Source organism: Microtus pennsylvanicus, chromosome 2 (assembly GCF_037038515.1).
Source record: "Microtus pennsylvanicus isolate mMicPen1 chromosome 2, mMicPen1.hap1, whole genome shotgun sequence".
In the NCBI taxonomy this organism is placed as follows: Eukaryota; Metazoa; Chordata; class Mammalia; order Rodentia; family Cricetidae; genus Microtus; species Microtus pennsylvanicus.
In genome coordinates, this window is record NC_134580.1 from 9,694,396 (window position 1) to 9,707,505 (window position 13,110).

The 13,110-nt window shown below is 52.1% G+C and overlaps 1 protein-coding gene across 1 annotated transcript in view; it reads left to right on the top strand.

Annotated features, from left to right (window-relative positions):
- Myh9 (myosin heavy chain 9) overlaps positions 1-13,110 on the top strand; it is an 82,683-nt gene that overhangs the window by 50,530 nt on the left and 19,043 nt on the right. The window contains exons 6-18 of the mRNA XM_075959999.1: positions 187-279; positions 805-868; positions 1,372-1,470; positions 1,741-1,884; positions 2,495-2,590; positions 3,292-3,410; positions 4,631-4,783; positions 5,635-5,808; positions 6,901-7,074; positions 8,785-8,899; positions 10,877-11,070; positions 11,195-11,316; positions 12,072-12,141. Of these exons, the coding sequence (XP_075816114.1) occupies positions 187-279; positions 805-868; positions 1,372-1,470; positions 1,741-1,884; positions 2,495-2,590; positions 3,292-3,410; positions 4,631-4,783; positions 5,635-5,808; positions 6,901-7,074; positions 8,785-8,899; positions 10,877-11,070; positions 11,195-11,316; positions 12,072-12,141 (1,617 nt within the window). The remainder of the gene's footprint in view (positions 1-186; positions 280-804; positions 869-1,371; positions 1,471-1,740; positions 1,885-2,494; positions 2,591-3,291; positions 3,411-4,630; positions 4,784-5,634; positions 5,809-6,900; positions 7,075-8,784; positions 8,900-10,876; positions 11,071-11,194; positions 11,317-12,071; positions 12,142-13,110) is intronic.

Genomic DNA, 13,110 nt, shown 5'->3' on the forward strand with positions numbered 1-13,110 from the left:
CCAGAACTGGTAGACTCCTGATTTTCTCACAGGTCAGTTTCCGATCAGTCTGTTTCCAAAGGCCGAGTGGGAAGGAGGAGGCTAGAGTGGCAGCTACCAGGGGCCCTGCAGGCCTCCCTTTCTGGCACTTTGGGCTCAGTAGCCCAGACTGCTGCCTGGCCTTCATGAGACTGGGTTCCTCTACAGGGCGAGCTGGAGCGGCAGCTGCTGCAGGCCAACCCTATCCTGGAGGCCTTCGGAAACGCCAAGACCGTGAAGAATGACAACTCCTCGCGATTCGTGAGTCCTGGCTGGTGGAGCTGTGGCTGTGGCTCTCGGGACATAAGGGAGCCTGTACACGTTTTGACACCATGACCTCCCACCTGGGTGCTTTCACCCCAAACAATGAGGATTGTGCACCTCCCCACTTTGGTGCACGTGTTTCTGTCAGCATCCTGGGATCTCCCCCCCCCCCCCCCCCCCATGGTGGCAGTAACCTCTTTCACAGAAGATGGGAAAAGCCAGGGAGGAAGTGAGGACTTGTCTCTTGGGCATCCCAGGATGCCCTGCCATACCAGTGGCCACAGGGTCAGGTCACATGGGAGGGAGCACTGCCCATTACAGGGCTCTCCTTGCTGCCTTCTGTCCTGCAAGGAACTCACCTCAGGCTGGGCACATTAAGTAACCTAGTGCCTCCTGTATGTTGGCTCAGCTTCTAAACAGGGCTTTTGGCCCTTCTCAGCCTCCTGGGTACAGGGGCAGGGTTGGGTGGGGCCCCTTGTTCCCTATCTCTGAGATTTGTCTCCTCTGTATTTGTCTCCTCAGGGTAAATTCATTCGCATCAACTTTGATGTCAATGGTTACATTGTGGGTGCCAACATTGAGACCTGTATCCTTGTGTCTGACGGAATAAGAGCTGATGGAGCTGGGGGAGGTGGCGTGCTCGGGACAGGCTGCTGCTCCGTTCTAGCACTTTCCCTTCTTGAGCTCATTGCGTTACCACTTGTGTGGCACTGGGACAATATCAAGAGCTGACCAGAAATGCGGCACGGAGCTCAGGATGGATTCTTCTTGGATTGGGGGGAACTCCTGAAAAATCACTCGTGGAGTCCTAGAGCAGTTCCACGTGGTGGCTGCTGTTTTCTGTCCCCTTGCACCATCCCGAGGCCTCTGTGGAGTCTCTGGTCTGATGTCACTCATCAGCAGGGTCCTGTAAGCAGACCGGGCTCTACAGCCTGGTTGAAGGCTGGAGGAAGGCAGTGGCTTTGCCCTGCTTTGTTGTTTTCTGCCTCTCTTCCTTTCTGGTGACATGCAGTTCTGTTTGGTGGAGGTGGGAGCACGGCAGAGAGTTCCCTTCCCTCCAGCGTGTGTTGCTCTTTAACATGCTCTAAGATCTTTTGGAGAAATCTCGCGCCATCCGGCAAGCCAAGGAGGAGCGGACCTTCCACATCTTCTACTACCTGCTGTCCGGGGCCGGGGAGCACCTGAAGAGTGCGTCAGGGCCCCTCTGGGGTGGGCGGCATGGCACTGGGGTGTGGGAGAAGTGGGGGTGGGCTTCTGCGTTTGGGTGTGACCCAGCGGAGGTCTGGCCTCAGAGCTTTCTTTGATGCTCTGTGCTGCACAAATGCCAGCTGCACACGCTGAGTCAGCAGAGAAGAGGGTGTCCAGGCGTTGACAACCCCAAATCTTGGAGGTCACAGCATTGTCTGGAGCCTGCCTCTCAGACTTCACTGACCCGTGCCTCTCTTTCTCTTTTCATAGCTGACCTCCTGTTGGAGCCATACAACAAATACCGCTTCCTGTCCAACGGTCATGTCACCATCCCTGGGCAGCAGGACAAGGACATGTTCCAGGAGACAATGGAGGCCATGAGGATTATGGGCATCCCAGAGGATGAGCAAATGGGTAAGGGCAGGGCCTCCTGTGGTAGAGGTGGTGTAATTGGTTAGTCTGCCCCTAAGGGCCTTGAGGCAGATGTGGGACCCATGGATAACTTCCTGTTGGCTGTTGTGCTGGGGATCTCTGCATCCTTATGGAGTAGGCTTGAGTTCCAAGGGTTTGCTTTTGGTGATATCACAGGTATTCACGGAGCTCTGGCTCTACAAAAAGTGTGGGAGAGGCTGGCAGGCCAGAGCATCTCTCTTTAGTCACAGGCACGATTTAAACAGATGGGTGTAACTGTGTCCTAAGAAGATGTTGTTTATAAAAGCAGGCAGTGGGTCTTGGGCCAGAAGCATGTCCTTACTGTAAGGTTGGAAAGGTTGAACATGTTATCAGACCTTGTGTCTGAATAGTTTCGTCAAGCTGAGGTTTGGGAGAGACAGTCTGTCCTGAGTGGTGATGAGCCCCCAAGGCAGGTAGCTTCCACACACCAGGAGACAAGGCCTGGTGTTCCGGTACCTTGGGAAGTGCAGTACCCCTGCTTAGCCAAAGATCTCTTGTGGATTTTATACCCTTAACTGGGGCTTCCTCCAGCCTCTTGTCTACTCTGACCCATCTTTTCCAAACACCATAGGCTTGCTGCGGGTCATCTCAGGAGTTCTTCAGCTTGGCAACATTGTCTTCAAGAAGGAACGGAACACTGACCAGGCTTCCATGCCCGACAACACAGGTAACACCAGGCTCACTACTAAGCTGTGGGTATGCTTAGGAGAGAGTCCCCAGAGTCTCACTCTTTGTCCATGTGTGTGGGTGGGTAGCCCTCTGGTTTTGGGATTTTACTGTGCTCCTCAGGCTGGCTGTGAGCTTACGGCACAGTCTACTCTGCTGGCATCCGTCCTCCAGTTGTGTCGTTTGTACCTGTGTAAAATACACAGCAAGTGATAGTGAGCTAGGGGAACTTCTCTCCTGGCCTGAGTTTTGCTCACTTGTTCCTGAAGACAAACCTCTTGCCCTGGTTGCTAAACGCTGTTTCTGTTTGAGGGGCAAAGTAACCTGAGCCTTGCCCTTGAACTGATCGGGATGTGACACCTTGTAAATCACCTCAGTTAGCCACTGTTTCCTGTTTAAGTGACTGAGTCTTACAACATGGACTCCTCACAGCCTCTGAAAACATCCAACGTGGATTTGGTGGCTTGTCTTGGTTACTTCTGTGGGACTGTATACTGCTGTGCCTTGGGTGGGCCTACACCCATGAAAGCCTAGTTTCACTGGTTTGGAGGCCCGAGGCACCATGTCCATAGGCCTGCACCGAGGCTAGATCCAGTCAGTGACGGCACTTTCTCTTTTGCACCTTTCTTCTTTGCTCACAGGCTACATGTGGGTTTAATTAAACCGTTTCTCACCCCTTTCCTTATTTTTTGAAAATGTCAGCTGCTCAAAAGGTGTCCCACCTCCTGGGAATCAACGTGACCGATTTCACCAGGGGCATCCTCACTCCGCGCATCAAGGTGGGGAGAGACTATGTGCAGAAGGCACAGACTAAAGAACAGGTATGCTATTGTGTCTCTCTGTGTGTCACATGACAGTTCCGGGGACGATGTTCTTGCAGCTGTGTAGTGCGAGGCCTGTGCTGGGCTGCTCGCTGTGTGAAGATAGTTGAATAGGGCCTGTTGTTCAGCGCTGCTAACATCAGGGTGGCACTCTTGAACAGGGAGGCCGAGGGACATGCCAAGTCCACGTTTGAAAGTGTACCTTGAGGCTGCTTGGTGTTCAAAATGATGTCACATCCTGTCTCTGCTTAAAATGAGGCTTCACTGTTTTGTGCTGCGGTTTCTGGTTCCAGCAGCCGCCCCATCATCTTTGGAACTCAGGCCAAGTTGTTGTTTCTCTGCCACCTGCTGCCTTGCTCCATGTGCTGAGAGACGAGCAGGGGCTTTCCTGCCTGTGCCAGGCTAATGTGCCTGTCATTCCTGGGCCTAGTGCCCTCTGCCTTTTCTGTTGACTTTTTCAGTGGCTTTGGTCATGGAGTTTTACGGCACCAATGCTTGGAAGATGGCATCAAGGCTCTTCCTAAAAGACTCCACTTGAAATCTGTGAGCCTGTGTGTGTCTTAAGCTACTCTTGCACAGGGCCATGATAGGAAAGACAACAACATTGTTTTCAAAAGCCATTGTGTGTAATTGTCTTCAACTGTTTATGTCCATAATAATTAAAAAGAAACCTTGACCCCCTCCCCAATTAGAAAATGCTACACAAACACTTAAGAAAATCCAGCAAGGCCAGGAGAAGTAACAGCATTGTCTTCCCATGAAGATTGTTACTTCCTGCAGATTCTTTTTCCTTTTAACTTAGTTTCAATTCTGGCTTTTTATTATGGAGCCTTTGAAACAAGCAAAACAAGAGAATAATGGAATGACCCCTTTGTGCCTGTCAGGAGGCAGCTTTAGCAGATAGCCAGTCTTGGTCATCTTCACCCTTCCCACCTGCAGTGTTCTGAAGGAAGTCTTAGGATCTTACTACTTTTGTAAATATTTCATGCCTTTGTTCTAGTAACAAAGGTCTCTTCAAACATCTGGGTATACTGTGAGCTGGGCATGGAGGTGTTTCAGCTGTTGGCATTGTACAGCCCTACAGTGAGAATCTGAGAGGCTTTCTCCATCTTCTGTCCCTGTTTCTCTGGGGGAAAGCCTCACAGTGAGGTTGCTGGGGTAAAGGCACGAGGCTTTCAGACTTTGTATCTGACTTCCTTTCTCCCCGGTATTGTCCCTAGGCTGACTTTGCCATTGAGGCTTTGGCCAAGGCTACCTATGAGCGGATGTTCCGCTGGCTAGTGCTTCGCATCAACAAAGCTCTGGATAAGACCAAGAGGCAGGGCGCCTCTTTCATCGGGATCCTGGATATTGCCGGCTTCGAGATCTTTGATGTAAGCTCACCCCTTCACACCCTCTGGCTGTCCTGTTGATTTCTCGGCTGCCATCTTCTTGGGTCCGGAGTCTTTTTTGTCATGGTTTTTGTAGCTGCTCACAGCGGTAATCTTCATTGCAGAGGAACACTATTGGTGTGTGTTTTAAACAACACACGTGTATTCCCATTGACGGCTAGCAGTTTTAGAGGGGCAGGCCTTTCAGGCCAAACTCTTAGAGGCTTCATGGGGGATGGTGCCCGGTTATTTATTCTCCCAGCCAGAGTTTGTACTTTGGGGTCATACATCGTTCCTGTCCGTGAAGTCTTAGACATCAAGTGGGGAGAGCTGCTGAGATCCTGCATCTGTTGCCCACAGTCGATCTCAGCGCAGCTGAGAACTTAGATATGGGAAACATGGTCTTTAGTTTTCACCAACAGTGAAGTGTATTTTTTTACATGTGGCTTGAGTGTAGCTCACGGCCACAGAGGTATTACTAGCAAGAGGTGCCAGGTGTTTCCACGTCACAGCGGAGTCGCAGCGATCTGCTGCTGCCACTCACCTATTTGTCAGCATGCTGGAGACGGAGCCCACAGCTGGTCCTCGTTCATGAGGAGCACAGATGCATTTCCATAGCCTAGTATTTTAATTAACGTAGTCAACAGCACACTTGCTAAGCCACTTTGTGTCTCATAACTTTATCCAGAGCAGGGCATTGTCAGCCTGTGAGAGGGCTCCTCCGCTGTGGAATGAGACAGGGCAGACCCCGGACACTGCTGTACACGCAGTGATTGGACGGTCGACAGCATCCCTTCCCTGCCCTCCCCTTTCCGGTGGCCCTGTACCTCTCTGATGCCTCTATCTCCCTGCAGCTGAACTCCTTCGAGCAGCTGTGCATCAACTACACCAACGAGAAGCTGCAGCAGCTGTTCAACCACACCATGTTCATCCTGGAGCAGGAGGAGTACCAGCGCGAGGGCATTGAGTGGAACTTCATTGACTTTGGCCTCGACCTGCAGCCTTGCATTGACCTCATTGAGAAGCCAGTAAGAGCGAGCTGGTCTGTCTGGCTCCCTGCTCCTCTCTGCAGTGCCTGCTCTGCATCTGCAGCCCCCAGCTGATCTAGTTCTCCCTGCTGTCAGTGCTATTTAGAGAGCTCGCAGCCTGGGCCCTTGACCCTCAGCAAAGACACTCTGGTCGAATGGAGATGTGACTGGCCCATGCATTCCATTTTCCTCAGACCCGTTTATCTTCGAGAAATAGCATGCTACAGCACAGAACTGTGCAGCCTTTCACACAAAACCCAGGTTTCATGTTCTTGGGATCAACACAGCCCTACAGCATTGACCCCATGGCCTTGACTGTAGAGACAGCTTGGGCTAGAAGAAACCATCCCCTCTTGAAAGCAGGTCATATTTATAGCTCTTGCCCAGTGGAGTTAGGGCCGCCTGGTTGGGCTTTTGGGTTTGTGCGCTGCATCGAAGCCTGACTTGTTTCTATTTCTGGACCACTTCCTGGATGTTGTTGGATGATCAGGTTTTGGTGTCCTGGACGTTGAACCACATAGAAAGTTGCATAGTCAGAAGGCCCAGGAGAAAGTCTGTTCACTTTGAAAACAGTGTTCTTGGCAGCAGGACGTGTAGTCAGGAACCCACCTGGCTCCAAAGTGTCAGACATTCTCTAAGATGTCCTTGACTCCTTAGAAAGTTCAGTGTCTAGCAGGCGATGGCGTCTTTTGGGCCCTCCCCTCTTCAAGAACCGCCTTAGGTGTCTCTTCTCAGTTTGTGTAGACACAATGTAGGGGCCAGGGCTTAGTCAGAGGGCCCCTGAGTAAACTTTAGCAGTTCCCGTGCAACCCAGAAACAGACACTTGGGGTACGTGTGGTGGAGCCGTGCATTTTGTCAGTCTCAGTGGAGTTGGCTAGTGACTGCCACTGCTGCAGACCTGCTACAGTGCATCCTCACTCAGCTGTCGCCCAGACTCCAGAGGGGCCTGGAAACAGAGTTCTTCACTCAAGTGCTCTCTCTAATGCTGCTCGTTTTCCCCCTGAGAATGCCCCCTCTGTGAGAAGCCTGGATCCCCTGGGTGGTTGTAGCTCTACACTCTGCTCACCTGTGCCCTGCTGCTCTTCCTCCAGGCGGGCCCCCCAGGCATCCTGGCCCTGCTAGATGAGGAGTGCTGGTTTCCCAAAGCCACCGACAAGAGCTTCGTGGAAAAGGTGGTGCAGGAGCAGGGCACCCACCCCAAGTTCCAGAAGCCGAAGCAGCTGAAGGACAAGGCTGACTTCTGTATCATACACTATGCTGGCAAGGTGAGGCACCTGGAGAAGGAGTCAGTCGCTTTGTGCGTGATGTAGGGTCATCTCCAGGCATAGAAGCCAGGCAGCCGTGGGGTGAGGGTGGGGGCCAAGCAGTTTTTGGTAATATGGTGGTAACTGTAGTAAGCTGCACATGGCTTTCACGGCACCTTCACACAGGCCTAGCGGTGGTGTTGGAAGCTTGTGGAGCGTGTGGGGGTGGGGGCATGTCAAGGCTGTGGTGTGATGTGTTTTAGGGGTGGAGGAACTGTGGCTGTAATCTATAGCTGAAATGAGATCCCTGAGAGTTAGGAGCTGAATGACTTTGGACGAGGTGCTTAATCTCTCCAAGCTTCCATTTCCCGAGCTGGGAGCAGACAGGGATGCAGTGAGCTCGCCTGGGTCAGTACTGTAGGGTAAGGCTTCTCGGCCTCCTGCAGCCCCATTGTCTGTCTTGCGGAGATGGACCGGCACTTGTTGCATTGTTGAGCAGTGCTGTTTCTTCTGCGCCTCACACCTCGCTTCTCCCGCAAGACTTCTGGCTGTAGTACCCTTCTGCACCGTATCCAGACATTGCTGGTTGTGTTCCATTACTAGGGGAAGGGCATTGTCCCTGCTGTAGATGGCAGCCCGTCATCCTGAGGCTGCATAGCTGGTCTGTGGTGGAGCTGTGCTCGACCCTTGGCTAGCACTCATCCCAATCTGTGTGCTCCTGGGGCTTCAGCCTAACTGAGTCCAAGGTGTGAGCTGAGGAGCTGCTCTCTGCTCAGTAGTCTCTGCTCTTGGCAGAGTCTCCAGTACTAACGGGAGCACACAGTCTGGGCTGAGTTGGCATCTCCTCAGTGGTGACCTCAAGGCTTTCCCGTGCTCTCCTGGCCTGTGTGGCCTGGCTCCTTCTGTGAAGCAGCTCTCTTAAAACTCCTCAGAAAAATACAATAAAACCCAAAGCGCTATTTACACAGCCTACCCACGGAAGGCTTCCTCGCCTTATATTTCCTTCCAGTGGTTCCCAGGTCCAGCATAGTAGCTCCTAGGATGCTTCTGCTACCCTGTGATACAGGACTTGGAAGGCAGGGACACCCTACCTGTCTGTCATCCAGGGTCTGAATGATAAATTGTCTGTGCCATGTCTGCCCAGCGGGGCTGCTCCGCACTGCCTTTGAATTGCCGTCTTGTAGCATGGATGTGGCATGGAAAAAGGAAGGCCCGTCCTGTTCCTCATTGGCAGCGGCTGCATGTGGGCTAGAGAGCAGAAGGCCAAGATGCCTGCTGCTCTGCTTGTATTGTTCTGGGACCTTCTGCAATGAAAGCAGGACTCGTGTCAGGGAGACTCTATTTGTGAAAGGTTAGAACAGTGCATGCAATTATAGAAGACATGGGTGTTGTGAGTAGACAAGGAAAGCAAAGGTTTCTGGCCTCATGACAAAGAATATTAGTTAGCATGGAGTTTTGTTCTGTGGTGGGCATTTGCTTATGATCTTACTACTTTTAAGAAGATAGCATTTTGTGGCATAGCTGTGACATCCTTGTTGGCTTCCTGTGTTATTTTTCGTGGTTGGCTTCCGTTTGCAACACTGCAGAGAACATCTTGTCAATACTGTCGCTTGGCACCTGTTTGTTGGGGATGGCAGTACTAGGCCAGAAGGTGTTCTCACAGGGTTCTCCATGTCCCTGGTAATGGTATGATCCCCAGAGCAGCTTGTGATCCAGTCTGTCCTCTTCCAGGTGGATTATAAAGCCGATGAGTGGCTGATGAAGAACATGGACCCTCTGAATGACAACATTGCCACACTGCTGCACCAGTCCTCAGACAAGTTCGTCTCTGAGCTGTGGAAGGATGGTACGTCCTTTGCCCTCCACCCCTGCCTCACACATGGCCCATCATTCTCCCCGTCTGCGGTGAACCCAGCTACCATACGAAGGGTCTGGCACCAGCCAGGTGTCTTGTCCTTCGTGGCTCTCACAAGGAAGGCCTCCCTGAGCTAAAAGGGAAAGGTTGTCCGAACAGTGGCATCGCCATGTCCTCTGAGGCTGTGGCCTTTGCTGGCTGTCTGGCCAGGCACCTTCCACAGGTGACCAGCCTCCAGGTGGCTTCAGCCTTTGCCTCGCAGGTCTGCCGTCTACATTTCTGCCTTTCCTCTTTGGTAGACTGGTTGCTTTGAAACTGTTCTTTTTCTGTCTCTCCTTTTCTCTTTCTCCTCTGCCTGGGTCTTGCTTTAACCTCTCTGTTGCAGAGATGCAGAACACTCAGAGAGCCTATTTCTATCGCCGCTTTCCCATTCTCCACCTAGAATCAGGTGACTGGCTGCCCGGAGTCGGGTCTCTTGTGTGGCATACCCAGGACTGTGCACGTTTCTGTCTTATTTTCCTTACCCCATGGCTCCTTCTGCCTGGCTGTGCCTGTTCCCTGTGCTGCCCTGGGCTCCTGTCCGCAGTATGCTTGGCACAGGCCTCAGCAAAATGCCAGGTTTCTGGGTTGTTGGAAGTTTTACATGTAGGCAAAATCATGAAGACCTGGTTAGAGCTCCCTCTAGAGGCTGTCTTCTGCTTGAACAGCTGTGTGTCCTGCATGAGGTTCAGATGTGCATGCCACTGTGTGTCTAGCTGAAGGGCAGCTGTGTGATTCTTCAACACTTACTGAGAGAACACTGGCTGTGTAGGCCAGCAGTAGGGCACATACAGGGACCAGTCACCATGGGGCCACATTCATCTTCCCCTCTAGGACTCTAGTGTTTTCTCCAGCCACTCACCTCCAGGCTTAGGTGGCCAGTAGAATCGGTACCATGGTGGGTGAGATCAGAGGACTTGCAGTTCCACTCTGGCTTCCATTTGAAGCAGGCGTGTTTTTGTTTTTTGTTTTCAAACCATCCTCATGTAAACAAGAGAGATCTGGTCACACAGGAGTAGGAACCGGTCTTTGCCATAGAACTCATCTAGCCATGGACGCCTTCAGGTTTAACCCAGCGCTTGCTCAGAACTGATGGCAATGGCTGCTGCTTTGGTTCATTTGCTTTTGTTGTTACCCTGGAGAAGGCGGGTCACTTTAGTGCTGCTGGCCGGGAGCTGTGTCTTTTTGGATTGGTCTATGGGCAGTACCCAAGCACCATATGATACCGGATAAATGTTCCAAGGAGAACCTTGGGAAAACTTTGGGCCAGCACCGGTTTGTTTTTCAGAACATTCTAACGCCACATGCTGCCCTTAGTGTCCTCGCTTTAGAGGTCCCTGCTGGGAAGGACCATATGCATGTTGAGAACACAGAGCCCTGCCCACAGTAGCAGAGCATATCTGGAGATCCCATTGCGTGGCTCCTAGCACAGTGCCTATATTCAAAGGTTACAGTGAAGTCAAGATACTATTCTTTTCCAGCTAGGACCACAGGAACCCACATGGGCTAAGCCAGGGTTTAACCTCAGAGCCAGCCTTAGGGAATTCTCTCTATTCCAAACCCATTACCAACTTCATTGATTCTCCCAGAGTTGGCTAGGGCAGGGGACATGAGCATATAAGGCCAGCCTTAGAGATGCATTAGAGATTTGTCTCAGGACTCTGCTGTCGCCCCCCGTAACTCTTGCCCAGGTCAGGTCTGTCCTACTCAGAGGCCTTTGCAGTTCTCAGCTCAGATCAGAAGGGCCCTGCAGCTCCATACTGACTATCCTTTTTGTCTTGACATCTGTCTGTCTTCTCTTGTCTTGTGCCCTCTGATCTGTCAGTGTGGCGCTGGCTCCTTTTCGTCCTGACGTCTGTCTCTCTTGTCTTGTGCCCTCTGATCTGTCTGTGTGGCACCAGCACTCAACAAACTTTATGCTCTTCACAGTGGATCGAATCATTGGCTTGGACCAGGTGGCTGGCATGTCTGAGACAGCACTCCCCGGTGCCTTCAAGACACGGAAGGGCATGTTCCGTACTGTTGGGCAGCTGTACAAGGAGCAGCTGGCCAAGCTCATGGCCACGCTGAGGAACACCAACCCCAACTTTGTCCGCTGTATCATTCCCAACCATGAGAAGAAGGTGCGGATACTTGGCGTGGTGGGGCAGGACAAAGCTGTGTCCCTACCAGCAGGGCTCACTTACCCTTTTCTCATTAGCTCCTGGGTATAGTAGTGAGCCCATCTACATGTGCTTTCCTCTCTAGGCTGGCAAACTGGACCCACACTTGGTGCTGGACCAGCTGCGCTGCAATGGTGTCCTTGAGGGCATCCGTATCTGCCGCCAGGGCTTTCCCAACAGAGTGGTCTTCCAGGAGTTCCGGCAGAGGTGAGCTGGCCTGAGCCCTTTGCTTGGTGTAGGCTACATGTAGAGTAAGCCGTGGGTGGATGGCTTCCTGAAGGAACCTTTAGCTAGGGCTGTGTTACCATCTACGAACAGTAGGGTCTGGCTAGCTCTCGGCATTGTTCTTTGTTCCTTGTGGGGAGATGGTTTTTAGTTCCGCTTCCACCACTGTCTTGGTGGCTTTCCTGTTAATAAAGCACTGTGGACAAGGCAGCTTATTTGGGGCTCATAGTTTCAGAGGATTGAGTCATCACTGTCACCTCCAAAGGCCACACTTCCTCAGCCTCCTGAATGACCACTAACTGGGGACCTAGCATTCAAATGCCAAGAATACAGGAGGCATCTCTTTCAATCCAGCATAGCTACTTCTGTGAGAAGGGTTGTCCCCATCTTATTACTGGAAGGAATGTCAATCCTGTGGCTGCAGCGACAGATGCAGCCAGACACTAGGGCATTGAAGGAGCTTTGAGGAGGCGGGGGTGAGGTGGGGGGTGTGTGTGTGCAAGCACTGCCCGTAGCTTTTACTGGTGGCCGAAACGTTCCAGTGTCCTCTCTAAACTCACCCCTCCTCCACCACTTAGCCAAAGAGTGGGGTGCGACTGGGGTAGGACCCCCTCTTTGTAGCTCAATGAGTACTGCACTCCTGCTATGCCACCTGGTGACCTTAGATTTTGATTGAGCTCTCGTCCATGCCGAGGTGAGCCATGGGTAGAAGGAACAAGTTTTCTCTCCTTCCTCAGGTATGAGATCCTCACTCCTAACTCTATTCCGAAGGGCTTCATGGATGGGAAGCAGGCGTGTGTCCTCATGGTGAGTCCTGCTGCAGTTCCCTGGAGTGGGAACCTTTGGCAGTTGGGTCCCAGCTGTTCATGAGTCCATCCTGTGGGATGGTCATTTTGATCTGTGTGCATCTGTGCCGCGTGTTCTCTATTTGTACTCAGGTTCTGAGTTTTCTAAGTGCCTTGAGAGACAGGCTGCCCTCAAAGGCCTTGAGTGGTCAGGGATGTATTGGAATCAGAACACACAGCCCAAGACTAGGCTGTAGGAGATAGGATTCCGACAGGAGTTGGTCTGTTCCATTTGGGAAATATTCTGTTGCTTTCTTGGCTTCATTTTCTTTGGCCTTGTGCTCCGTGGGTTCATGGCAGCTCACAGCCAGGACTGTGAGTGGTCCTGGGTTCATTCCAGCATCTGGAATTTGTGCCTCTGGACTTTCCTCTGTATACCGTCCTGCCCTGGCTTGAGGTACAGTGCACTCTGGGTTTTGGTTTAATGCCCAATGGTCCCAGTGTCCTGTAGCCATACTTGGGGTTCATCTTACCCTGGGCCCTTGCCTGTGTTTCTTATGCATCTTCTTCTTCCCAGCCTGGCTTGTGTGAGCAGTCACCGCTTGCTGGCTCAAGAGTCATGGAGGCGGGGCTACTGGAATGAGATGTTGGAAGAAAAATTTTTTCCATGTGCAGATTTGTTCAGTGATGGGGAGATTGAGATGGGAAGGAAGTGAGGCAGGGGGAGACTGCCTGCTGTCCAGATGTTTGTCAGCCATTAGTGGGCAGGGCAGGGTTGGGGAGGTGGTCTTCACCCCTGGAGTCTGGATTGCCTCTTCTCCAAGGACCCTTGGCCATTTTCTCACCAGATGGGCTGCCTGTTCCTACAGGGACCGGAGTCCTTCCTGGCTCATCAGGGAAGATGAGTATGGCTATTCCTAGGTCTTTTCACGTGGTCAGAGATCTGGGTACAGGCAGGGAACAGGCTCACCCCCCTCTTAGTCTTTGGTCT